Here is a 24,449-nt window from a genome sequence, read left to right on the forward strand (position 1 = left end):
CGTGCGGAGAGTAGGCCTCGGCCCAAGCATTGTTATGATAGTTCCAGCTACAGGCATCGGAACTCTCTTATGATACTTCACATCTGACTACTACCGAGCCAGTCGGCAGTACAGTTGGGTTGCTATGAGGCGAGGAAATGACATAAACCAGGCCATATACATTTACAGAACTTGAATGCTATCTATGTCATAGTCCAACAGAGTCATCCAGATCATCAATAACCATGCAGACATAAGGTCCGATGCGAACACGTAAGGGACTCGTCCCATCCAATCACAGCATACAATCATCACCAGTGGAAGCAGCAGACAGAAATGGGCAGTTCAGAACTTCACGCAAAAAGTCAATCAAAAGGATAATACAGCACGAGTGCGCCCGTAAACACCGCTCCATGGTCGTTTCGAAGGTATAAACGCAGAAAACCGCCGCTAGCCACGCTCAGCGCCCATAGCCGCTTACACTGGATCCGAATTCGGATGCTCCTCCATAATGTTGGCCGTGCGCACCGCCATAGCTGGTGTTGTAGTCGTGGAGCACGCTTCCACTAGTGACCGTCGGGTCATATGTGCCCGACAGAGCCGAGCGTGCAGCATGCGAGTTTCCAAACTCGTCCACCTCGCTCTGTTGCAGCAGAGCGTAGTCCTCGTCCCTGTCGCCACGGACAGAAGAGCCGATACCAGCGCGAGAACGGAAGTCGTCTTCTTCCTCCTCGAAATCATGGGCAGGGTTCGAGGAAAAGGCGGCCTTTGTCTGCGCGGCAAAGGTAGGATCGGAAACAGCGTCGGGCAAGGTGCCGGTGCGGCGGAAATGCGAGACATTGCGGAAGGACATGAAGGCGGTTGCGACGAAGAGCAGGCTGGTTTATTGTCAGCACACGTAACGAGATGCCTCATGGACATACTCACAAGATAACGACACCAAGTATCACAGTTGCGGTGCTGATATTGCATTTGCTTGCGCTGCCGTAGGCCCAATTATCGCATCCGCTCTTGCTGCTGCTATCACTGCTGCTGGTGTCCCTTCTGCTCGACGAACTACTCGAGCTACTGCTGCTGCTGCTGGAGCTGGAGCTGGAACTGGAGTCCGACTTGCCCTTACTCTTACCTTCGGCCACATAGCTAGCCACACAGACCCAGGCAGTGAACCACAAAAGAGCGTATAGGCAGTCGACAGTTGCGAAGGCATAAACGTTTCCGAAGCGACGTGCGCGCGGCCACATGGGCACGGCCACGAGGTAGATCAGACCGGGGATACTGAACCAGCACTATATCAACGAGAATTAGTACATGGTGATCGGGTGACCTGAATTGTGTGGGGTTCCAGATAATCGCAACGTACCAAAGCAAAGTACCAGGCTGAACGTCCATCAATACCATCACCCTTTGTGAAGACAGCGATGGTCAGGGCCCACGCCAGGAAGATAATGAACGCCTGGAACCCATGGATGAGGTTTTTCGTCCGCCCGGGATTGAACGAAGGCCGAGCGATTCTCATATTGTGGGAGGAGAAGAGAAGGACGAGGGAGACGGAGGTAGTGGTGCCTGACGACAAAGGGCGCTCCCTTGTACGGAAGCGAAGAAGAGGATGGAGCGATCGGAGACTTAGATGGAATCAAGATCGAGGGATACTTTTTTGCGCTGTAAGTCGAGCCAGACGTCTCGTCTCAAAAGGCGTTGTGGAGGGGCGTGAGATGGGGTGGAATGGATTGTTTATGCCGATAGCGATCGAAAAACCCAAGACCAGGTGAACGGGGCAACCCGATCAATGCCGCGCGGACGCTAAAGTGGGCGGGTTTCAAATGGTAGTTGTTGGCGACCCCGACAGCGCAACGGTAACAAGCAGCGAAACAAACCCAGTCGGTCAATAAGTCGTCTGAATGAGGAGAGTTTAAGAGAGATGAAAGAGAAAGGGGCAAAGAAGAAGTGACAGATTGAACGTGGATGAGATGATTGTGGCTGAAGCGAATGCGCAGCATCTCTTCAGCTTCAGTCTTTGGTACGGTACGGTAACTTAAGATGCCGATCTTACCGCTTGCCTAATTATAGCCTAGGCTGAAGTGGCCGCCAGAAATAGAAGCACCTGACATTGCACTCCACAGTCCACAGAGGCATCACAGCTAGAATATCTACGGAGCACATTGACAGTCCCAATGTTAAGCTCACAGCCGTCGGCTTCAGCGGGAAACTGTTGTCTGGTCGACATCTCAGTATGAGTTGAGTAAGAAGCACCTCGGTTGCTCACATTCCTCGTCGGTACTGTACTTGTTCCCGAAGGCCATCCATATAAAGTTCTTCTCGACCAATCGGAAAACCTGCGGGGAGCCTTCCAAGGCTGGCGAATATCAGTCTAGCTCAGCCTGGAGGTCATGGGAGCATTTCAGGCAGCTGTATTAGAAGAGATATAATGGTGTGCTGGTCTGGCAACGACTCTGAAAATCATGTCTACGGCGTCTCCCGTCTCGGCCCAAACCAGTATTACGGTGGTAAAGCAGCCAGCTCTGATGAAGTTTTCCGTGCAACTGAAGACGTATCTCGGTTGAATCAGATTGCTGATAGATACTACTGAGATCTACTATTAGCATATATCTGGTTGGCTCTATAGAAGGAAGGCCACCACGTGTAAGCAAATACTCAACTGTCTCACTTACTTCACACGTATGGAAAGAGGTCAGTAAGTGGCTCGCATATCGACGAATATTGCTGCTGCACCAATGTATAATGACGTATGTTCATCTGCCAAATCTATATGTCCACATCTACTCCTATGTACTCCAGATCCCTTTGAAACAAAGTGATTCCCATGTAAGACTATGCTATGATCTACATAGCTGTCCAACAATCGCTTATACTCCAGTTGACAATCTACCTCGGGAGCATCCTTTACAATCTATAGCAGTAGCCTATCTCTTCATCAATTGCTATGTATAGACTATCTATAGTTATACTTTGTGACAAACATACCAAAATGCAATGGCTATTACCAGAACACAGATTTCCAGTAACGAGATCGATACACTATAGTACATCTATATGGGGTAGCGGTAGCATAGTAGGAAATGTGGCAGTATTTTCTTAGACCGCTCTACAGACCGCCCGATGCGGCAGAACCTAGTCGACCTCGCTGTAAAAACCTCGGATTTTGCGGCTTTTGGAAACATACAGTCCCCAGAAATCTGTCTGGGAATCTGTAACATTTGGCGGTGTGACCTGGCAGTATTTCGGAAAAGCGGGCGGGAGGACGTTTAACCACCCTATACTACTACTACCTAACCCGACATTAACTAGTTATATCCGGGTTAAGGATGATACTGAACTAACTACTACTCCAACGAATCTAACACGATAACGCAAAACAAGCAAATCTAGCTCCCTTTTTATAGGTGATTTGCGCATAACGTACAGCAGCCATCTACTCCGTAAGTGTCTCTAGCGGCAGTGCTAGTCTACTCCGTAGAGGTTTCAAGATAGCGCTAAGGCACTGTTCTCATGGAAACAGCTCTATAGTCTATCTACTCCGTAGTCTACTTTCTAAACACGCGGCACATCGGCTATGCTCCACTGCAGATCGTACAATTGATTACTCCATGGTCCATAAGTTATTATTCAATCTACTTCATAGTTCAAAGTTGAATCATAAGTCATTTGCTAACTAACTATACTATCATTACCAAAACTGCAATACAATAACCGATCAGTATATCCCGAGGCGCCACCTGATGCCAATGCTCCTTTATATAACTAAGTAGTAATCGTAACATCGTGTTCTGTGGTTCCGTCCTTTCCGTGCAATTGCAGACAAAGGGAAATAACCAACCAGTGAAATAGATATGAGAAGAATGAATGAATGGATGGATGATGGAGGACACGAGCAAATCACGCCCTCTTCACCCTCTTCGGGTTCACAATCATCTCCAACTCCCTCAACGGCTGATAGACATGGGCATGCCACCACCACGGCAACGGATCCAGCTGGGAGAAGTTCTGGTTCTTCCAGAAAAACAGGAGCTTACTGCCCTCATGGAGAGCGCGATCAACCTGCTTCCCCAGTGATCCAAAGACCTTCACATTGCATTTCTTCGCAGTGCGAAACAGACTGAATCGTCGACGCGGAGGAGGTGTAGTGATATCCGCCTTCAAGGACGCAGCAGCATCAGCGGCTGTCCCATTCATCGTCGTCGTCGTCGTCGTTCCCTCGGCGACACCATTCGTCTGTGGCGTCAACACCTCCAGATACCCATCCACCAAGGACTTCAAATCATCCTCCAGAATGAGATACTTGACCGCGGACGCGCCATGCGCGCAGCTATCAATCAAGATCACATACCGCAGACAATTCGCGCTCATCTCCTCATCCACCATCAACTTCAACCGCAAATGCCCCGTCAACCTGGCGCCCATCTGGCTCGCAAACCGCTCCACCAGCGCCTGAATCGCCGTCGCCAGCCCCCGATCCATCGGTGACTGGCCCCATCCACCATCCCCGTCCCCATCAGCACCATTCTCTTCAGCGGGATAGATCTTAATCGCCTTAACACGGCCAGCAACGACCGCCATCTCGGCATAAAACCCACCCAACCTCGTCTGCTGCTGCAACGTCCACGGTCTCTCCCTGGAGATCCGAATCTCACTAACCTCGGAATAGGTCAGACTAAGCGTCCGTTTCGGCAGCATCACCTCGCGATCATCCGGCCTGCGCATATTCCACACTTTCGTCGGCGACCGATGCAAAATCTTATGCACCGCATCCCTAGACAACACCTCATGTCTCTCCACAACCGGTAACCCCTTCTCGACCAGGAACGCCAGAAACGCCTCCCGGTCCGATGAAGTAGAAGATGATGACGAAGAGAGTATATCCGCCATGCCCCGATCAAGCGTCACGCACTTACACCCCGTACGCGCCTCAATCACTCCCTTCGCGACGGCATCTTCCTCGCCTTCCATCTCCTCACAGCAGGGGATCCACACGTCGACCTTCTCCTTCATCACCACGTCTAATAGCTGCGCTGCGTAGCCCTTCGTAGCACCAGCACCAGCACCAGTAGTAGTAATGCGATAATACCCGCTCAACACCCGGGACATACTCTCCCCGCACGCCACGGCCGAGGAATCATCCCCACCCACCACTTCGGCCCCAATCACCCGATGGCCCGAGTAATACCATCCGCGCGCGATCGCCAGGCCATACGGTGTGTCGATGCCAGTGACCAGAACGGTGCGGGGCTTGAATTGCTTGTCGCGGAGGGCGGCCGCACGGCGACGGGCACCGGTTTTGTTGGCGTCTGTGAGAGAGAAGGGGATGCAGCCTGCTGCGTAGGCGGCGAGGAGGATGGTGTTGTCGAGAGGGAGGAGGGCGAGGGAAATGGCGACGCGGAATAAGTGGACTAGAATCTGGAGTTGGAGGATGGAGGCGCATCGCGGGGTGGATAGGGAGCGGGATTTGGTCGTTGCGCTGCTGAGGGCGCGGCGGAGACGGAGGGGGTGGCCCACTGTCATTTTGCTGTATTTATCTTTATTTTTGCTTGTCTTTTGGTGTTGGACCCTTAGTCGGGTTGGATAGATTTGGAGGGGTCAGTTAGAGATAATAGTAAGGTGGGGTCGTTGTTGTACAGTAGTATAGAATAGTATAACCCGAATAAAACCAGAAAAAAAAAGGTCAACCCAAAATGAAGAGATGAGGAAGCTGAACTACCTCTACTACCCACGGGGCGGGAAATTTCCCTATATTATGTACTTCTGTATGTGGCGCGCGAAATGCAAATGTACTCTGTGTGTGTGTGTGTGGAATGCTGCAAGACGACCACGTCAGCACAGGGCGCGCATTTGTGATGCGAGAGGCGGGCGGCGGACACTGAATGTCTAGACGATACTATGTAGGTATCTAGTAGATGAGTTGGGTCGCTAACAGTGTCAAAAGTTAATTGACTGAGTGAGTGAGTGAGTGATGAGTGAGGTGGCTGGGACTGCCAGCTAGCTAGCTAGCTAGGCTGCTAGCTAAACAGCTGGCCGTCTATCTTATGTTTCCACATCGCAAAGTGGGGTAGGGAATGCGAAGGCTATTATTGGGAAAAAGCAATATCCTCGGGCTGGGCTGGGCTGGGCTGGGAAGTGGTGTCTGAGACTTGCATGCGATTGTAGGGTTGCAGTGTTAAGTAGACAATGATTTGTTGGGTGGATGGGTGCGGCCGAGGTTAGTTAGGCAGGGTTGGCTGCTTGGCTACGGTTGCGGCATTCCTGGCCTTGCCTTGCTATCTATGCCATAGCGCTGTCAGGTAAGTAGTAGTACTTACTATGTATATACTCCGTAGGTAGATAAGAAATCAGCAGATGGATACCCAATTTAATGCTGGGCGGGACGTGCTTGTGCAGTGCATGCGGTGCTTGTTGGGTTTCGGTTGGTTTCGGTTTCGTTTCATATTTACTATTGTGAGGGGAAGATGCATTATTGGTTCGGTGGGTTTATTGTGTGTGTCATGCATGCAGATAGGAAAAGTAAGAACATGGGAAATACACTAGATCGCGTGAGGTAGTATAAGGAGTTAAAATGACAAGGTAGTAATAAAGTGAAGTGCATTGATCTACAAATAACTAGCTAACGAACTACTAAACGAACTACCGACTCGGTTACTGCTACTACTGCCGGGACAGTGTTCCTTGGTTCTCACTTCTCAACTCTGGAACGAACACCAAACAATGCATCAGGGAACATGTACCCCATATGCATCAGGACCAGCTGAAAGCCGCATTCGCAATATAACTACCCCATGCAGTAACTGCACAATGACATTTCCGACCGTCCGTCGGAGATCCATGGCCGGCGACGGATGCGGACGAAGGAGAAGATCCGGTACGGAGCTCCCTCCTACCACTTTACCATGGTATGTTCGTGTACTAGGCGACTGCCCTATAAACAAGCCTTGAACTTATTCTAATGTGGAGCTTAGCTAGTTGGGAAAAGTTGGATCGACGTCAAGTAAGTTAGTAGCAGGTTCAGTGCAATCCGACCAGCTGTGACAGCTGTAGACGTGGATCGTGGCGTCGTTTAAACCGGGTCGGCATTCAGATTCCCGGGTGAGTGCTTTGTGACCACGCGCCCTCAATAACGCCGCTCTATGGCATTAGTTTAGTTTCAATGAGATTAAGCTTTCGAGCTTTGAGCACGGGACTGCTTTTATGCGGAACTTGGTCGTATCAGATAATTCGCGACCAGGGGTACGCCCTCCACGTTTGTATTGTTGAAGAGGGTAGTTGCATTGTCTCCCTGTTCCAATTCTGCCTGCCTCCACGCATGACCGGCGCAACACATGGGCCAGAGGCCTCCATCGGAGTGACCGAGATGAGGAGACACATTCCGATGCTGAGTTGCTCAGCTTGATAAGCCAGATGAGGGGGTGAAACTTTATCAGATGGCAGCTAAAGTGTCCTGAGACGGACTGGCGCGGGATCCGGGACCACACTCGCTGGACCGATGTGGTAACCATCTCCGACTGCCCGGCCGTGCCATCTCGTGCACCCAGGCCTCCGCCACCAGGGATGAGATGGCATCGCTTATTTGCTCTTACCATTCCATGGAAACCAGGATGCGATGCTCATGAGTGTGGCCCACCGCCGGATGGCGACATATCGGCCTTATCAGCTACGGAGGTCCATGTCGGTGCCGACTCGACTAGTCCGCGCGTCTTTCAGCGCTCTTAAGTATCCTGCTGTCCCTCGAACGTGGCTTCGATGCCCACGCTCTTCCCTTACTATACCTAGATATTATCAGTGTCCTTTTCCTTCCACACATCGCCTGTTATCGACCATGGGTGACAGTGCTACCCCCGAAGCCCCTTCTCAACCTCCTCCGGTTGACCGTTCGGTAAGCTTTGCGTAGTCAATTCCGATGAGGTGCGCTCCTGTTCGGATCACTGACTGTGTGACAGCGTGAGGATGGTCGAGAGCTGAAGTTGCTGCACTTCATCTATGACCAACCCAACCGCGACGAGATCCAGGGCAACCCGGCCAAGGTCCTGGATCTGATCGAAGAGTTCGGTAAAACGTACCACTTCATGAACATCGGTCGGGAAAAGGGCAAATTCATCGTCGACATCATCGAAGAGAAGAAGCCCGAAGTCATGATCGAGCTTGGTGGCTATGTTGGCTATTCGGCCATTCTCTTTGGAGATGCCGTGCGCCGGGCTGGGGGCCGGCATTATTATAGTTTAGAGCTGAATCCCGAATTTGCGGCCATCGCGAACATGCTGCTCGAGCTGGCGGGCTTGCGCGACTTTGTTACGATTATCGTGGGCCGCAGCGATTTGTCCCTGGACAAGCTGTTCTCGAGTGGCGATGTCAAGCAGGTGGAAGTGATGCTGATTGATCACTATAAGCCCGCATATACCGCCGATCTGAAACTCTGCGAGCAGCTCGGCAAGATCGTCCCGGGGGTTTCAGTGGTGGTGGCCGACAACGTGCTCTACCCCGGCAACCCGCCGTATTTGGAGTATGTCCGCAGCACGGTGGAGCAGAAGCGTGAAGCGGCCAAGAAGGGACCGGTTCAGGCGTATGACACGACCAGCCTGCCCCAGAGGTCAGTCAAATCGTTCATGCCTGCGGATGCAACCCCAAGCTTCGAACTCATCGGGAACCCGAATCTGGTGTATGAGAGCAAGCTGGTCAAACCCGAGACCACACGAGTGAGTTCAAAACCGTTTTTCCGGGGGAGTGGGGATGATGTAATTCCTTCTCTAACATGCGTGATTTGTAGGACGCGATCGAAGTGAGCCGATGTGTGGGAATCCAGGAATGAGAAGTTGAGTCATTTAATCTTCATGGCTACTTTGGCGAGATTGCAAAGGCTGGACCGAATGGCCTCAAGCAATCCTCGGTGAGAGCGCAGAATGAATTCCGAAAGTGACGCATATTGACTGTTGAGACAATCGGCTTTTGCCGCGTGCCCCGCCCGAGCCAAAGGTTGGCGTCGCCAGGACCTTCCCCCGCGCCAGCAGTCAAATGGCCACTTTTTTTCGCGGAGATGGCGAGTTGGCTTCATTTGTAATCTCTTAGACGATATCCATAGCGTATATAAGCAGAGGGATTCCCTCCGTGTTCCGTTGTCGATTGTTCATTGCCCTCTCAATCCTCCCAAGATATACTTAAACTCATTGCAAGTAGCACCCCTTACACTATGGCTTCAAAGACTTGGAACGTCGGAATTGTGGGATACGGCTTCAGTGCCAAGACCTTCCAAATTCCCTTCATTCAGGAAGTCCCTCAATTCAAGATCTATGCTGTTGTGCAGCGCACCCCCAAGCCGGACGATGATGCCGAGAAGGACCTCCCCGGAATCAAGTCCTACCGCACCACCGAGGAGATGGTCAAGGATGAGGGTGTCCAGGTGGTTGTCATCACCACCGCGCCCGATTCGCACTACGCCTTGACCAAGCTGGCTCTGGAGCATGGAAAGCACGGTAAGTCTAGGCATCTTCGTATAATTCTCACATCGCATGGGTGCTGAGGATATTTTGCGACAGTTGTCTGTGAGAAGCCGTTTACCCCCACCACTCAGGAAGCCGACGAGCTGGTTGCTCTGGCCAAGAAGCAGAACAAGCTCCTGGCCGTGTATCAGAGTACGTTTCTCTCCCCAGATGCCGACCAGGAAGGACACAAACTAATCATAACAATTGGTAGATCGCCGCTGGGATGCCGATTTCGTGACCCTGTCGAAGCTCGTGAAGAATGGCTCTCTGGGCCGTGTGGTGGAATTCGAAACTCACTTTGACCGTCATCGCCCCCAGGAGCCCTCCCCTGATGTTTCGAAGTGGAAGAACAAGGTCATCCCGGGTGGTAGCGCCATCTATGACCTGGGCGCCCACCTCTTGGACCAGGCTGTGCACCTGCTTGGCAAGCCGGAGCGCATCACTGGATTCATTGGGTCCCAGCGCGAGGTGAACACTTCCGGATTCGAGGACTCTTTCACGGTCTTGCTTCACTACCCGAAGGGCGTGCTTGTCACGGCCAAGGCTGGTGTCGTGAGCCCGGAAGAGGAGCAACTGCGCTTCTGGGTTCGGGGCGAAAAGGGCAGCTTCAAGAAGGTGAGATCACAGAGTTTTCTCCATTGGAATGTCGATGGGTAACAGAATACTGATGCGTATATGTTCGATAGTACCATGTCGATGTTCAGGAAGAGCAGCTCAAGTCTGGTGTGAAGCCCGGTGACAGCGGATATGGCCGGGAGCCTTCTGAGAGATACGGTACGTCAAGAATTGTCGCCTTGAATTTAAAGCAGCATGCTGACAGTCTCTGCTAGGTACTCTCACGACCATTCAGAACGACAAGCCCGTCAAGGAAGTCGTGCCCACCGTAGAGCCTCCGACCTGGACGGAGTACTACCGGAAGCTGGCACGGGCTCTTAGTGGAGAGGGTGACCTCCCTGCCAGCGGAGCCGAGGCTCGTGAAGTAATCCGGCTGATTGAATTGGCTCAGGAGAGCTCGCGCCAGGGAAAGACTCTGGATGTATAAATTCGCGTACATAGTGTGCCTATCATGGGTTATGGTTTAATGATGATAGAATTTATTCTTGTATTGCAAGAGTCGTAATGTGAAGCCTTGGGGGTTGTTTCTCGAATTGATAGATCTCAGCACTCAGCAGAGACGTACTCAATGCTACGGGGTACTAAGTATTAGTGTGCTCCACCTGCTGCAGGCGAGTTTGCGACTTTTGTACGTAGCAACTCCTCTGAGGATAGAAAATCCCGACTCCGTATACAATTTTCCCCCCAATACCCCCTCATTTCCCCTCACGACGGGCTTTACGAGGGAGTGATGATTTTGGAGACCCCAGATTGATCGACGATTGCTCAAGTCTGGGCGGGAATGAGGTAGATTACGCGGTCTGAAATCCCGATACCACCAGCAGTTCCCAAAACACGGGCAATTGGGGGGATATGAGTATGAATGACAGTCCGTCTCGGGTAACAGTCGGCGTAATATTACAGACCAGTGACCTCATCGTCAGCTGCCCCGACGCTAAACTCGAACCGGAGTTTCCATTACTCAACCCGAATATCGTGAGTGGCAGAGAGCTCCCTTGGACCAGCCAAACCAGCCAGCCAAAAGGGCGTCTTTCCCTTCTTTCCAAAGCATCAATGGCCATCTCCAACTCAGCGCTGCATTCTCACCCTCTGCCCGCTACTCTCTCCGCGGAGATCCTCGTGGTTACAATGTAGGAGTCCTCGTTTTGCGTGCCGACTTTTCCACCTTTTCCACCTTCTCCTCAGTGCTGGCCGGATGGCCCCATTCTATGATTTTTCAGTATTTTAATCTCGAGGAACCCCATAATAATGGCCCTGTCCACTCTCTGTTCATCTGTTTCAAACCTCCAATGGGATTTCTCGGTTTATATTTAGCTTCTCCCTCTCCTCCTGTCAATCCACGTAGATAGTCCCAAGGTAGGTTTCTTGTCTTCGCGGCTCCCCCCTGACATGGACCCGTCGGGACTCCATTTAATCAAACTGATGCCTGGTCGCTTGATCGGTGTCAATGCATGGCCATAGGCCAAAATTCGCACCTGTCATTTCTCCTCGAATGTGTGTGTGCTCGGCTGCCTCTTCATTCGTGGTGTTTTCGCTCTTCAATGCCATCTTTTGCATGTTTGACGGCGGTATCTGACCTTTATATGTACCAGGGTGGCGAGCCGTGTTGCGTGCTTTAGGACTGTCTGGGCTGGTTACCGGCAGTGCTGAAGGATGAGTGCGCAGAATTCTCAGCCAAAGTCCATGCTTCAGCGCATCGACTTCTCTCGACTTCATGTGGACATCGATGCCTACCTCAATCCATATCTGCCGCCTCCACCGTGGCGTCGGCTGCCCCGGCCCATTTCCCGATTCTTCGGGTATAGAAAGACTCTCTCCCCGAAACCCCTGGGGAATCTCGTGATCGCCTTCTGGTCGATGATCGGGGTCTTCTGTGGTGTGCTTGTGGTGGCAGAGGTGTCCGAGCATGTTCCATCATTTCAAGCCCACCATGCCCCAATCATCGTGGCCAGTTTTGTATGTACCTCTTGAGACTCTCGGACTTTACTGGTACTATTACATGTCGACTAACCAGCTCGTAGGGTGCTGCTGCGGTCTTGGAATTCTCCGCTATCGAATCGCCCTTTGCTCAACCACGCAATGCCGTCCTGAGTCAGATTATTGCCAGCTTGGTCGGCGTTGCAATAGGCAAGCTCTTCGCGCTCAACGAGAAGGCGCACTCTCTGCCGCAAGTCGGCGGTGCTCTTGCGTGTGCCATCACCACGGCCATCATGACAATAACAAACACGGTCCATCCCCCGGCCGGTGCAACTGCCCTTCTTGCCGTCACGCAATCCTATGATGTGGGGTGGTACTTAATCCCAATTATGCTGCTGGGCTGTGTGCTCATGCAGGCGGTGGCCTTGGTTATCAACAACATCCAACGTCGCTTCCCTATCTACTGGTGGACGCCGCAGTCTCTGGAACGACCTAAGCCCGACGACACCGAAAGCGCCCGGGAGGCCAAAGAGGGAAGTGTTGCCTCCATCCAAACCAACGATACCTTTCCTGGCGTTACGACCCATATCGTTATTGAAAAGGGGAGTGTCATGTTACCAGACAATGTCACAGTCACGGAGCAGGAGATGGTGGTCCTGAAAAGAATTAGCGAACGATTATAGACATACATAATACTAGAGGGACCGGAAGTTGCCTGGCTGGTCTTGTTTTAGGGCAGCAAAGGGCTTCCGACCAATTAATACCCGTGATTCATGCCGTGCAACAGAGCGTAGACTACTAGGTTTTCACGTTTGTACAATGAGGCTGAAAGTAAGTTGGCTGGACATGGCCAGTATGCGCGACAGACTCTCCAGCCAATTATGAAGCGAGGCGAATACGGGGATTCACGGTGGCTAGTTATATCTGCCTCTTTTAACTTGTTACTAAGTATTCGATATATAACACAAAAGAAGTCTTTGGTATACTACTTCCACTTCGTTGGCTACTCCCACCAAAGTCCTAGGTGCTCTATACATAAGTGTTGATGAGTACTGTACTTATGTCGGTGGAGTCTCGACTGCTGACCATTATCTTGGCCTGCCTTGGGCGCAAGGCTCTGACACACGTGACTGTGGATGCCCAAAGCGGCAAGCGTGCGCCACGTCCCGTGCAGTGACGTCGTGTAGCCAATCACAGCGAGACTCAACCGCCCACTGAAGGAATTTTCGAGGCAAAAACAACCATCCATTCATAAAGTCTTCGTTGTCTGTTCGTCTTCTTCTTTCTCAACTTCATCGGGATTCTCCCTCGTGTCTTGAGTCTGAGTAGTTGTCTACTCGTATATATCAATCTGTCTTTTCTCTTTTTCCCACTTTACCTCCTTTGAAACCCCATCGTTTTTTCGAGAGCGATCACCTTTACAGACTGGCCTATCGATAAGGGCTATCCAAGGAACCTCCCCCCACTCACAAGAAGACTTTCGGTCGCCCCCCCTTCCACCCCGCTATTACTGGTCCACCTTCGCTCAGGTTCTTTTTTTCCCTTTTCTCTCTCGCCTTCATCGGACAGCTTTTATCTTAAGGCTTCCTGACCACTCCTTCTTCCCTTTTCCCGCCTTCTTACCCACCACCGCCTCCCCCTCCTCTCCTCTCCTCTCCTCTCCTCCATCCCAACAACTCGCTTAATCCGACAAGATGGTCTCTGCCTCCAAAGCCGCTCGTTTGGCTAAGCGTGCCGCCGATGGCGACAAGAAGAAGACCACCAAGGGCAAGAAGGATGACCCCGTCGTCGACGGTGAGGGCGGCGAGGACCAGCCTGCCACCACCGACGAGAAGATGAAGGAGGTTGAGAAGTTGACCGCTCAGATGGACAAGCACGGTCTCTCCGATCGTGTCACGACCGGTGTCCTCGCTTCTCTGCCCTCCTCTCGCGACGTCAAGGTCACTTCCGCCTCCCTGGTGTTCCACGGAAAGGTTCTTATCACCGACTCGACTCTCGAACTGAACTTCGGTCGTCGTTACGGTCTCCTCGGTGAGAACGGTTGCGGAAAGTCGACTATCCTCAAGTCCATTGCCACCCGCGAATACCCCATCCCCGAGCACATTGATATCTACCTTCTGAACGAGGGTGCCCCTCCCAGTGAGCTCGGTGCCCTTGAGTGGGTTGTCACCGAGGCCCAGAACCAGCTCGACCGCATGGAGAAGCAGGCCGAAGAGCTTCTCGAGACTGAGGGTCCTGACTCTCCTATCCTCGAGGATCTGTACGACGTAAGCATATCCCGCTATCCTACTTCTTTTACCTCTCTCTTTTTTTTTCTGGTATCTAACTTCCTTTGCAGCGTATGGACAAGATGGATCCCTCGACTTTCCACACTCGTGCCTCCCTAATCTTGACGGGTCTGGGTTTCAACAAGACCACCATCCACAAGAAGACCAAGGACATGTCTGGTGGTTGGCGTATGCGTGTGGCCCTTGCCAAGGCCCTCTTCGTCAAGCCCTCCCTGCTTCTGCTCGACGACCCCACTGCTCACTTGGATCTCGAGGCCTGTGTGTGGCTGGAAGAATACCTCAAGAAGTGGGAGCGTACCCTCATCCTTGTCTCCCACTCCATGGATTTCCTGAACGGTGTCTGCACCAACATGATCGACATGCGCATGAAGCAGCTCCTCTACTATGGTGGTAACTACGACTCTTACCACAAGACTCGCGCCGAACAGGAGACGAACCAGATGAAGGCCTACAACAAGCAGCAGGAAGAAATTGCTCACATCAAGAAGTTCATTGCTTCCGCTGGTACCTACGCCAACTTGGTCAGACAGGCCAAGTCCCGTCAGAAGATCCTGGACAAGATGGAGGCCGATGGTTTCATCCAGCCCGTCATCCCCGACAGAGTCTTCAGCTTCCGCTTCGCCGATGTCGAGAAGCTTCCTCCTCCCGTCCTGTCCTTCGACGATGTCTCCTTCTCTTACTCTGGCAAGTGGGAGGACACCCTCTACGAGCACCTGGACTTCGGTGTCGACATGGACTCCCGGACAGCCCTGGTCGGACCTAACGGTGTCGGCAAGTCCACTCTGCTCCGCATCATGACCGGCAAGCTGAGCCCCATCGGCGGTCGTGTCAGCCGTCACACTCACTTGAAGCTGGGCATGTACAGTCAGCACTCTGCTGAGCAGCTGGATCTGACCAAGTCTGCCCTCGAGTTCGTCCGTGACAAGTTCCCCGAGAAGTCCCAGGACTACCAGTACTGGCGTCAGCAGCTGGGCCGTTACGGTCTCAGCGGTGAGTCCCAGACTGCCCTCATGGGTACTCTGTCCGAGGGTCAGAAGTCCCGTATTGTCTTCGCCCTGTTGGCCATCGAGTCCCCCAACATGATCCTGCTGGACGAACCTACCAACGGTCTGGATATCCCCACCATTGACAGTTTGGCCGATGCCATCAACGCCTTCAGCGGTGGTGTTGTCGTCGTGTCCCACGATTTCCGTCTCCTCGACAAGATCGCCAAGGACATCATGGTCTGCGAGAACAAGACCATCACACGCTGGGACGGCACTATCGGCGAGTACAAGAACCACCTCCGCAAGAAGATGATTTCCGAGGGTGCTGTCTAAGGGTACAAACCACTACCAAAAAAAAAAGGAAGAAATGATTCATCTTCTTGTTTATGATTGGAATGTTCGAGACGACACACACACATGCAAATATAAAAAAGGCTTGTAAGGGGAAGGGTAGGGAAAGAGAAGAAAGAAAAAAGTTTTTCTTTTCTTTGCCGTTACAGGAGAGATGAACCATCCTGATGAATGATATTCGCGCGGAAGGTTATTATCCGTTTTATTTTTCCTTTTTTCTTTGTTTATCTCGTCTTTTTTAAAATACCTGGAGATATCTTGCTCATTATCACTACACATTTGGGTGCTTTGTTTTAGATGGTCTGTGCTTCATCATTTCATACCTACCTTCATCGTCCCCTCCCCTAACTAGACTTGAGCGTTTGAGGGTTTCAATTTGATATTATTCCCTTGCTATACCTTCCTCCTTTAGTAGAACTTGCTATGACGTCTCTTCGGGGCTTCTGGTAGTTCTTTAGAATGTCTACTTCCATTCTACATCTAACCGTACCATCAAATAGCTAGACTGAAATGATTGGAGGTTTCCTAAGCCCGTTCATAACTTAACAAACACTCCGTAGTAACTCTTGAGTACTAGATAGTAGTAGCGTAGCGTCACCTCTCTTAGTCCGCTATGATATATACTACTACTAGTATTCAATTGAAGCAATCATGGGTACACCGGCCTAAACCCCACTTTCAGTTCTTATTAGCAAGACTAACAATACTATGCCTTTTTCTAATGCGCCTATCTGCACGCTCAGAACAACAATTCATTCACCCAGCGTCTTCGCCAAAATGGTAACAAAAACAACTATCAATGAATGACACAAACTGATTTCCAATGAAAGGGGGGATCGGTTCGTAAGGATGGTAATTATTATATAGCTATATATATTATTGCTGCTGCGGCTGCTGCTGTTCCCCCTCCATCTGCTGCCTCTCCTTAGTCCTTTGCGTGACTAATTCCCCTCCGAAGAGATCTTTCGCCTCATTCCCCCGCTCTAATTTCCGCTTCTTCGCTAGACGCTCCATTTCGCTTTCTGAGGTTCCCGACTCGCCTGCTGCGGCCGCGGCCGCAGCAGGAATGCGTTTCTGGCCTGCGATGTTGGCCTTTTCGGGGTTCTGGCAATGGTAGAGTTTCTTTCCAACGATGCGTTTCAGGGTCTTCATGCGGGATTCGTCCGATGCGAAGGGTTTGTATGCTTGGAGGAGGGCGGAGCAGTTTGTGAGGGTGGTGAGGAGTTTCGTGCGCAGGGCGTAGAGGGGATTTTGGTCTTGGTTGTTTGTTGATATGATTGGACCGCCTAGTTTCGTGTCGAGGTAGAATTCAGCCAAGGGGCGATCGGCGAGGAAGAATGCGGAGAGCCAGATCTGGGAGGGCGTGTAGAGGAAGTAGGCGTCTGTGATTTGGGCGGCGGTTTTGAGGATCTCGCGGGTGGCGTGGTGCGCGCGGGAGATGCGGTCGTTCATTGTGGTCGCGGTGGCGGAGGATGGGGAGAGGGACAGCAGGCCCCGGCGTAGGTCTTCGGGGGTCTGTGATGGCTGGAGGTGTGGTGCTGCTTGGCCTTGGCCTTGTGATATGGCGCGGAGTTCCATGATGCCGCCTTCTAGGCCGCGGAAGGGGTGGCGCACGTCGAAGGTGAAGCGGAGGCTTTGCATGACGATGAATTCGGGCGCAATTATGTCGTCCGCGGATGTTTGGCCGGGGACGCCTTCGGCGAATTGTCGCAGGGAGAGGTAGTAGTTGTCGGTTTTGGTGGCGAGGAAGAGGGCGCAGGGCATGATTTGTTTGGGGTGGTAGGTCATGGGGGAGTTGGTGAGGTAAAAGCGGCGGAGATATTGAATTGCTGTGGCCTTTTGAGATGGAGCAGGTCAGTATTGGAGGGTTTGGGGGTTGGAGAGATGGAGAAGGGGGCGCTCGTACTCTCACGATGGTGGGGAGTGGTGGCTTGTAGTTCTCTCCAAGTTGTATGATCTGTTCGGAGTAGTAGTCCACGACTTGCTGCTCTTCCTCAGGTGTCAAGCAGTCAATCTGCTTCTCTTCCGCCGCTTTATTCTCCGCATCACTTCCTGGAGCTGGCGTCCCTGTTGTGGAGGAGGTGGCTGATCTTCGGGCCTCTTGTGCCCTTCGTAGAGCTGCTCGCACCCGGTCACTCGCGACGGAGTTGGTGGTTGCTCGTAATTGCTTCAGCGATGCTTCGGTGAAGGACCACAGTCGGAACTGGGAGGATGACCGATAGATTTCGTCTTCGATCATGTTGGAAGACAGCTACACAATGAGCTCAGTGTTCGCGAAGGGTGTAGCAAACGATGGAAGTGCTCGTTGCGCGAGGATTCTGGGCACAGCGGAAAGTCAAAGCTGATCTGCAGCGGACTTTGCCGCATATCCTCCACGTGCTTATCGATAGGCCCGTTACCTTAACCAACACTTTCAGTTCTTGAATGACCTCCACCTCAGTTTGCAGACTGCCTATTGTACGAAATGAAATATTTAATTTGAACAGACACTTTGCTCTAAGTTATAAAGATATGGATTGAGTAAATGCAAGGCTAATAGTATCCTGACTTGAGCTATGCTGCCGAAAGATGTAGAAAGCGATTGAATATATTAAACATGGGTCATCACAGCCTGGGATCTGACTCGAGAAAGGGGGAAAGAAACTGTCTTTAGGTAGTCCGTGCGAAGAGGTTTCAAGTTTCAAGAGAGAAAACCCGACTGAATCGCCTAGCACCGTCGCTATTGCAAAATCTAAACCATCCGAACCCTGTGTCAACACATCACTTCAACTACGGCTCGCCGAGGAGCCGCGCCGTGATGTCTCCCATGTACGCCTCCTCCAGCTCGTAGTCTTCTCCGTCCATTCGGTCAATGCCATAGTATTTGAAGGCAGCTACCACGCGGTCAACGTCGAATCCCATGCTACAGAATCGGTCGATCAAGTCTTTGTTGTAGCCGTCGTACCTGTGCACAGAAAGGTTAGCCAGAAGCAGGTTTAGGCCCTCACACAAGTGTACATACTTGCTTAGATCCTCTTGTTCCTGCTCTTCCTTCGACTTGAGCTCCTGTAGCCGAAGAGTTTCGTCCGTCACCCCGCCGCTGCCTTCTCCTGCGTGTCTTCTAGGAGCTCCTGCATACATCACAGCCCACTCCTGAGCAACCCGTGCAAATTCCTGTGGTCTCCGAAGAAGCATCGTGGCGACCTCTGCATCTTGAGGGTCTTTGGGTTCGGGTGTGCTGAGCAAAGATTGCAGCGACAGAAGGGCAGACTTTATGGTGAGCACCGGTGACCACGCAGTGGAAAGAGTATCCAGGCAGATGGCACCCTTAGCAATTCGCATCATTAGCAAGAAAACCAGATACAGTATAACCTTACATGACTGGAGGCGACTTACTGTTTGACTGCTGACGTTGGGATGCCAGACCTTGGTGACAAACTTCATATGCGGAGGCCGAAATGGATAATCATTGGGGATTTTGATGTCGATGGTATAGGTCCCGCCCTCATAGGGTGTACCTGGAGGCCCTGGGAACGTGCCTCGAAGATGTGTTAGATCCTCCCCACCGTTTAGTGGCTCTGCGGTGATCTGCGACTGTGTATCGGCGTGAATGTCCGCGATCTCTTTGGCGATACGCCTCGCTCGATTTGCAGACATGGTGTGAGAAGTATTGTGTTTGGCAAGTCAATCTTGAGGAACCAGGCGGGCTGTTTTATTTCGCTATTTTCAAATAAAAGGTGCCAAGTAGGTTTTGATTGTCTGGCGGGGTTGAAAGATAAGAATAGAACAGATTTTGGAACTATGAAGCGATAGTCAAAGCTTCGTCAGCCTCACAGTAGCTAACTACTAAGAGGACGAGGAAGTACGACGGATGCTCTGTAGCAGGAGGATCAAGGAAAAGGAGGAAAACTCGGAGAAGTGTTAATTAGTATGAACGCTGGTGACTAACGACTGATCAGTAGCAGTGTCTGTCAACCTGGTGGGAGTAGACTAGAGAGGATCGTTGTAGTATGGGCGAAAGTGAGGGGATCAATGCTCTCGGCGGGGCGCAAGTAAGCGCTCTTCCGTGATAGAGCGCTAAAACAATCGAGATCAGATCACAGGAGCTTAGTTGGGCCCCAACGCGGGATGGGTTTGGCTGGACTATATATAAATGACACCGGAAATAAAGACTCCGCTGAAAAACAGGGACAAGTCGCAGATGCAGTTTAGGGGAAATGACCCGTCGGTCTGCCTGGGCTGTTCGGAGTAGAACTGCCTCTACTTTTTGTACAGATCGGGCCCAGCTCGGTTGGCGCCAGGCTACTTTTGGCTTCTGGGCGGGAGGCTCCCAAGAGGGATTAGCGGTGGATGCCTCAAGTGATCGGCCACCATTCCCTCAGGCACCCAGGCTCGTCATTGATGCTGGACCACGTCACGTGCTGTCAAATGTGCTGGACGGGCGCCAAGGCCCGAGCGGATGGCAACCAACAGCTTCCCAGCTGCGCAACTCATCAGCTTCACGCCCCATCCTCCTTCACCCATCCCCCATCTCTTTACTCCATCCACACACATCGCGTCTTCTTTATTACGTTCCCCAATCTCCTGCACAGGTTATCTGTGAAAGGCCTATTGCTCCTCACAGTTCTGGACTATGGTTGGTGCCCCAGCGATGGCCCTTGTTGACAGCTCTCGTCGGCTCCTGATGTCACTTATCTGACCAATCTTTACAATAGGGTAACCAGCAGTCCAACATCGGCGGAGGCCCCGGTGGCGATGGAAGAGATGAGAAGGATAAGAAGGTATGCTATACTCCCATGATCTTCCCGTCAGGTCGCAGTCGGCTTACGTTACGCTTCTCTGCAGAAGGACAAGCCCAGATACGAACCCCCTCCGCCGCCTACGACTCGTCTCGGACGTAAGAAGCGCAAGGCTGCCGGCCCGAGTACTGCCTCCAAGCTTCCAGACATCTTCCCCACGTCACGATGCAAATTACGATATCTCCGAATGCAACGAGTCCACGACCACTTGTTGCTAGAGGAAGAGTACGTGGAGAATATGGAGCGCCTGCGCAAGACCAAGGCTCAGGCTGCACTGGATACGGCGAACCGCAATGATCTAGACATCATGGATAGGAACGCCGATGAGAGAAGCCGGGTTGACGACATGAGAGGCAGCCCCATGGGTGTCGGAAATCTGGAAGAGCTGATTGACGATGACCACGCCATCGTCTCGAGCGCGACTGGACCTGAATATTATGTTTCGATCATGTCATTCGTCGACAAAGACCTGCTCGAGCCTGGTGCTAGCATTCTTCTACACCACAAGTCGGTTTCGGTTGTTGGTGTCCTCACCGAAGAATCTGACCCTCTTGTATCGGTGATGAAGCTCGACAAAGCTCCCACAGAATCATATGCCGATATTGGTGGCTTGGAAACCCAGATTCAGGAAGTCCGAGAATCTGTGGAGCTTCCCCTGCTTCATCCGGAGCTGTACGAGGAGATGGGTATCAAGCCACCCAAGGGTGTGATTCTTTACGGTGCCCCCGGTACCGGAAAGACGCTCCTGGCCAAGGCAGTCGCGAACCAGACCAGCGCGACTTTCCTTCGTATCGTTGGTAGTGAGCTGATCCAGAAGTACCTTGGAGATGGCCCTCGTCTGGTTCGTCAAATCTTCCAGGTCGCAGCTGAGCACGCCCCCTCCATTGTTTTCATCGATGAAATCGATGCGATTGGTACGAAGCGTTATGATTCTACGTCGGGTGGTGAACGAGAAATCCAGCGTACTATGCTTGAGCTTCTTAACCAACTTGATGGATTCGATGACCGGGGTGATGTCAAGGTCATCATGGCCACCAACAAGATCGAGACCTTGGATCCTGCTTTGATCCGTCCGGGACGTATCGACAGAAAGATTCTCTTCGAGAACCCCGATCGTAAGTCTTCCAGCCCTATGCGTTCGTGCCACATTGCTAACAACGCCCAGAAAACACGAAGAAGAAGATCTTTACCCTGCACACTTCCAAGATGTCGCTCGGAGACGATGTCGATCTGGATGAGTTTATCAACCAGAAGGATGATCTCTCTGGTGCTGATATTCGTGCTATCTGCACTGAAGCTGGTTTGATGGCGCTGAGAGAGCGCCGGATGCGGGTGCAGATGGACGACTTCCGCGCAGCCAGGGAGCGAATCATGAAGACGAAGCAGGATGGAGGCCCAGTGGAGGGACTGTACTTGTAGGCGTGCAGATGTGGACGTTGTACTTAGATCTCCTAGTTGAACCGATGTAGTGCGGTGGTATTAGGTCAAGAATCTATTTTAGTGTATCTTTACAAAGTAGCCCAAGGTCGCTTGGTGGCATGTCAGTAAATTGGCTACTGGCGCCCTTTTTTGGGTTGCACATGCAGATTCCCTTCCCGTGCACATTGTAAAGACTGAAGACTGTACAGACTGCTAGTCCAGGCCTGGCTGGTGACATGCACTCATTCTTCCGGTGACGTCGCAAGCCCAATGCTTATCGAGAGCTGCGCTATCTTATCACCATGTGACAGAACCACGCAAACAGTGCAAATTGTCCAAATCTGACAAACAACGAGGACATCATCCATAGCATCTGAAATCATCTTCACCAAAACTTCATCCAAGAGGAATTACCAGCTGCCATAATGGACGGATTTGACGAGGAGGCATTCAAGAAGTTTTTCCCGACTAGCTTTGGCAAGCAAGAGAAGCAAACCGATGTGAGCTCGCAGATTGATCGCACCAAGCGCACAGAAGTCTCTGTGAACCCTGATGGCGACGGCAAAAAAGCGGGCTTAATAGAACAGGCGACGACTGAAGCTACTCCCGCGGCTGAGGAGGAGAACCGGAAGAATGACTCAGAAAGCGACGATGGAAGCGACGACTCTGATGATGACTCTGACGATGAGGATGAGTTCCCGGTGTCGCATGAACTCACTCTCAAAACACACGACCGCGCAGTGACTACCTTGACCGTGGATCCCGCAGGTTCGCGACTGATCACCGGCTCGACCGATTGTACGATAAAGCTACACGACTTTGCGTCCATGACCCCATCGACAATACGCGCATTCAAGTCCGTCGATCCTTCGGCCAAAAAGCAGTCTGCTGCGCAGGAGGCGCATGCCGTGCATTATGCAGCTTTCAATCCCCTGTCCCCCAGCTACGTCATGGTTGTTTCGGCCACACCCCAGCCAAGGATTTTGAGTCGCGATGGTGATACGATCACCGAGTTTGTGAAGGGTGATATGTATTTGAGGGATCTTCATAACACTAAGGGTCACATCTCTGAGGTGACTGGCGGCGTGTGGTGCCCGACCGACGAGAATCTGTGTGCTACGGCAGGAACAGATAGTACTGTGCGCATATGGGATGCCAACGTCGGTCGGTCACAGAAGGAGGTCATTGTGCACAAGTCTAAGATGGCGGGATCCGCTGGTCGGAGCAAAATGACCGCTGTCGCATGGGGTTCACCCAAGCAGGGTGGACCTAATGTTCTCGTTGCTGCTGCGCTCGATGGCAGCTTGCTGATGTGGAGTGGAAACGGGCCATACACTCGGCCAAGCGCAGAGATTAGAGATGCCCATACCAAGGATACTTGGACCAGTGGAATCGACGTTAGCTCGGATGGACGGCTTGTTATCACTAAGGGCGGAGACGACACTATCAAGCTATGGGATACTAGGAAGTTCAAGCAACCTATCACCACTGTCTCCCATCCTTCCAGCACTCGGTACCCCTCGTCGAACATAATATTCTCGCCTACATCAGCCAATGTTCTCACTGGGTCGGAGACTGGACACCTGCATATCTTGAATCCAGCTACATTGAAACCGGAACTGGTCACGCCCGTTACGCCAGGATCGCCCGTTATCAGCGTTCTGTGGCATGAAAAGATGAACCAGATCATTACCGGCTCGGCCAACGCCGAGACTCACGTTCTTTACAACCCGAATATGTCTACCAAGGGTGCCGCATTGATCATGTCCAAGGCACCGAAGCGTCGACACATCGATGATGACCCGAGCCTTACCATGGACCTCACCCAGGGGATCTCTGGAGATTCTGTGGTTGTTGGATCCAACGGTGTGCCTCATTACAGTTCGTCCACCTGGTCCGCCCGGCACCCGACCATCGGACTCACGGCGTCAGGCCGTCCCAGAGATCCACGGAGACCTCATCTACCAGCACAAACGCCCTTCGCGAAATCGCAGCCCGATGAGAAGCATATCCGAGAGAACATTCCTCTCAGTTCGATGCGAGACGAAGACCCCCGAGAGGCTCTGCTTAAGTATGCAGACAAGGCTGAGAAGGACCCGATATTCACCAAGGCGTGGAAGGAGACACAGCCCACGCCGATCTATCGGGATATTAGTGATGACGAAAACGAGCAGGGCCCGGAGAAGAAGCGGGCGAAGCGATGAGGCATTGCGACCGATCGGAAGAATTAGAAAATTTTTCATTCGCTCTATGCCATGATTCAGAACATGTACACAGTATACTTTTGGAGCAAGGGCGGCGTTGAGCGTGATGAATCTTTCATGGCAGTTAAAGTGTGTTAATAATCAGCCGCCCTCCAAACGGAGTTTAACAAACAACAGAGATACCCTAGGGCAGTAAATAATGTGAAACTGTAGTCATAATAATGCATAACGAGAAAGTGTACTCCGTAGGTACTTGCGGAATGGGCAGCCTGCTCGATGACGTTGAAGGGGCTTGTGGGTGGGCCAGGATGTGCAAGTCGCCCATTCTCCGGATCGTCCGCTCGACGTTGATCTGGAGGAGGCGAGCAAGCCAATGATTCCACGACTGCGGCTGGCAACCTCGATAATCTACTGCAGCCTGTCCGGCTTTGAT

General features: G+C 51.9%; 10 protein-coding genes across 10 annotated transcripts; 6 read left to right on the forward strand and 4 right to left on the reverse strand.

Moving 5' to 3' along the window:
* Positions 1–118: 118 nt before the first annotated feature.
* On the reverse strand, positions 119–1,943 carry ASPBRDRAFT_46803 (uncharacterized protein). Its single transcript, XM_067625717.1, has 3 exons — positions 1,340–1,943; positions 907–1,265; positions 119–857 (listed from the first exon to the last, which is right to left on the reverse strand). The coding sequence occupies exons 1-3, from the start codon at positions 1,493–1,495 to the stop codon at positions 440–442; spliced, it is 933 nt and encodes a 310-aa protein (XP_067475854.1). The 5' UTR covers positions 1,496–1,943; the 3' UTR covers positions 119–439.
* A 1,930-nt stretch (positions 1,944–3,873) lies between these two features.
* ASPBRDRAFT_133336 (uncharacterized protein) lies at positions 3,874–5,496 on the reverse strand (the record flags this gene model as incomplete). The annotated part of the gene is made up of 1 exon (XM_067618511.1): positions 3,874–5,496. One exon carries the CDS (start codon positions 5,494–5,496, stop codon positions 3,874–3,876), a length of 1,623 nt encoding a protein of 540 aa, XP_067475855.1.
* A 2,305-nt stretch (positions 5,497–7,801) lies between these two features.
* ASPBRDRAFT_57957 (O-methyltransferase) lies at positions 7,802–8,788 on the forward strand (the record flags this gene model as incomplete). Its single annotated transcript, XM_067627825.1, has 3 exons — positions 7,802–7,858; positions 7,923–8,675; positions 8,747–8,788. 3 exons carry the CDS (start codon positions 7,802–7,804, stop codon positions 8,786–8,788), a joined length of 852 nt encoding a protein of 283 aa, XP_067475856.1.
* A 378-nt stretch (positions 8,789–9,166) lies between these two features.
* On the forward strand, positions 9,167–10,500 carry ASPBRDRAFT_57958 (putative NAD binding Rossmann fold oxidoreductase; the record flags this gene model as incomplete). Its single annotated transcript, XM_067627826.1, has 5 exons — positions 9,167–9,449; positions 9,513–9,608; positions 9,670–10,073; positions 10,145–10,232; positions 10,289–10,500. 5 exons carry the CDS (start codon positions 9,167–9,169, stop codon positions 10,498–10,500), a joined length of 1,083 nt encoding a protein of 360 aa, XP_067475857.1.
* A 348-nt stretch (positions 10,501–10,848) lies between these two features.
* On the forward strand, positions 10,849–11,366 carry ASPBRDRAFT_307440 (uncharacterized protein). The gene has a single exon (XM_067622809.1). The coding sequence runs from the start codon at positions 10,926–10,928 to the stop codon at positions 11,205–11,207; it is 282 nt and encodes a 93-aa protein (XP_067475858.1). The 5' UTR covers positions 10,849–10,925; the 3' UTR covers positions 11,208–11,366.
* Positions 11,350–12,772, forward strand: ASPBRDRAFT_307427 (HPP family protein). Its single transcript, XM_067622808.1, has 3 exons — positions 11,350–11,429; positions 11,666–12,029; positions 12,095–12,772. Exons 2-3 carry the CDS (start codon positions 11,727–11,729, stop codon positions 12,671–12,673), a joined length of 882 nt encoding a protein of 293 aa, XP_067475859.1. The 5' UTR covers positions 11,350–11,429; positions 11,666–11,726; the 3' UTR covers positions 12,674–12,772.
* Positions 12,773–13,684: 912 nt separating this feature from the next.
* ASPBRDRAFT_199043 (ATP-binding cassette family ATPase ARB1) lies at positions 13,685–15,597 on the forward strand (the record flags this gene model as incomplete). The annotated part of the gene is made up of 2 exons (XM_067621278.1): positions 13,685–14,257; positions 14,329–15,597. The coding sequence occupies 2 exons, from the start codon at positions 13,685–13,687 to the stop codon at positions 15,595–15,597; spliced, it is 1,842 nt and encodes a 613-aa protein (XP_067475860.1).
* A 673-nt stretch (positions 15,598–16,270) lies between these two features.
* On the reverse strand, positions 16,271–17,927 carry ASPBRDRAFT_46809 (TFIIH complex kinase subunit CCL1). Its single transcript, XM_067625718.1, has 2 exons — positions 17,522–17,927; positions 16,271–17,451 (listed from the first exon to the last, which is right to left on the reverse strand). Exons 1-2 carry the CDS (start codon positions 17,852–17,854, stop codon positions 16,492–16,494), a joined length of 1,293 nt encoding a protein of 430 aa, XP_067475861.1. The 5' UTR covers positions 17,855–17,927; the 3' UTR covers positions 16,271–16,491.
* Positions 17,928–18,104: 177 nt separating this feature from the next.
* On the reverse strand, positions 18,105–19,393 carry ASPBRDRAFT_46810 (E2 ubiquitin-conjugating protein UBC1). Its single transcript, XM_067625719.1, has 3 exons — positions 18,991–19,393; positions 18,617–18,921; positions 18,105–18,559 (listed from the first exon to the last, which is right to left on the reverse strand). The coding sequence occupies exons 1-3, from the start codon at positions 19,249–19,251 to the stop codon at positions 18,385–18,387; spliced, it is 741 nt and encodes a 246-aa protein (XP_067475862.1). The 5' UTR covers positions 19,252–19,393; the 3' UTR covers positions 18,105–18,384.
* A 1,187-nt stretch (positions 19,394–20,580) lies between these two features.
* Positions 20,581–24,016, forward strand: ASPBRDRAFT_57964 (uncharacterized protein; the record flags this gene model as incomplete). Its single annotated transcript, XM_067627827.1, has 3 exons — positions 20,581–21,508; positions 21,613–21,791; positions 22,220–24,016. The coding sequence occupies 3 exons, from the start codon at positions 20,581–20,583 to the stop codon at positions 24,014–24,016; spliced, it is 2,904 nt and encodes a 967-aa protein (XP_067475863.1).
* Between the last annotated feature and the right edge of the window lie 433 nt (positions 24,017–24,449).

This window comes from Aspergillus brasiliensis (genome assembly GCF_001889945.1).
Source record: "Aspergillus brasiliensis CBS 101740 unplaced genomic scaffold ASPBRscaffold_12, whole genome shotgun sequence".
In the NCBI taxonomy this organism is placed as follows: domain Eukaryota; kingdom Fungi; phylum Ascomycota; class Eurotiomycetes; order Eurotiales; family Aspergillaceae; genus Aspergillus; species Aspergillus brasiliensis.

Excerpts from the sequence above, each read along its gene's own strand:
- ASPBRDRAFT_46810 (XM_067625719.1), bottom strand. The coding sequence starts at position 19,251 with ATGTCTGCAAATCGAGCGAGGCGTATCGCCAAAGAGATCGCGGACATT. Across the intron at positions 18,922-18,990 it reads CCAACGTCAGCAGTCAAACA|GGTGCCATCTGCCTGGATAC; the intron begins GTAAGTCGCCTC and ends CGAATTGCTAAG. Across the intron at positions 18,560-18,616 it reads GAACAAGAGGATCTAAGCAA|GTACGACGGCTACAACAAAG; the intron begins GTATGTACACTT and ends TTCTGTGCACAG.
- ASPBRDRAFT_307440 (XM_067622809.1), top strand. The coding sequence starts at position 10,926 with ATGAGTATGAATGACAGTCCGTCTCGGGTAACAGTCGGCGTAATATTA.
- ASPBRDRAFT_307427 (XM_067622808.1), top strand. The coding sequence starts at position 11,727 with ATGAGTGCGCAGAATTCTCAGCCAAAGTCCATGCTTCAGCGCATCGAC. Across the intron at positions 12,030-12,094 it reads CAATCATCGTGGCCAGTTTT|GGTGCTGCTGCGGTCTTGGA; the intron begins GTATGTACCTCT and ends ACCAGCTCGTAG.
- ASPBRDRAFT_46809 (XM_067625718.1), bottom strand. The coding sequence starts at position 17,854 with ATGATCGAAGACGAAATCTATCGGTCATCCTCCCAGTTCCGACTGTGG. Across the intron at positions 17,452-17,521 it reads CACTCCCCACCATCGTGAGA|GCCACAGCAATTCAATATCT; the intron begins GTACGAGCGCCC and ends CCATCTCAAAAG.
- ASPBRDRAFT_46803 (XM_067625717.1), bottom strand. The coding sequence starts at position 1,495 with ATGAGAATCGCTCGGCCTTCGTTCAATCCCGGGCGGACGAAAAACCTC. Across the intron at positions 1,266-1,339 it reads CAGCCTGGTACTTTGCTTTG|TGCTGGTTCAGTATCCCCGG; the intron begins GTACGTTGCGAT and ends TCGTTGATATAG. Across the intron at positions 858-906 it reads ATACTTGGTGTCGTTATCTT|CCTGCTCTTCGTCGCAACCG; the intron begins GTGAGTATGTCC and ends ACAATAAACCAG.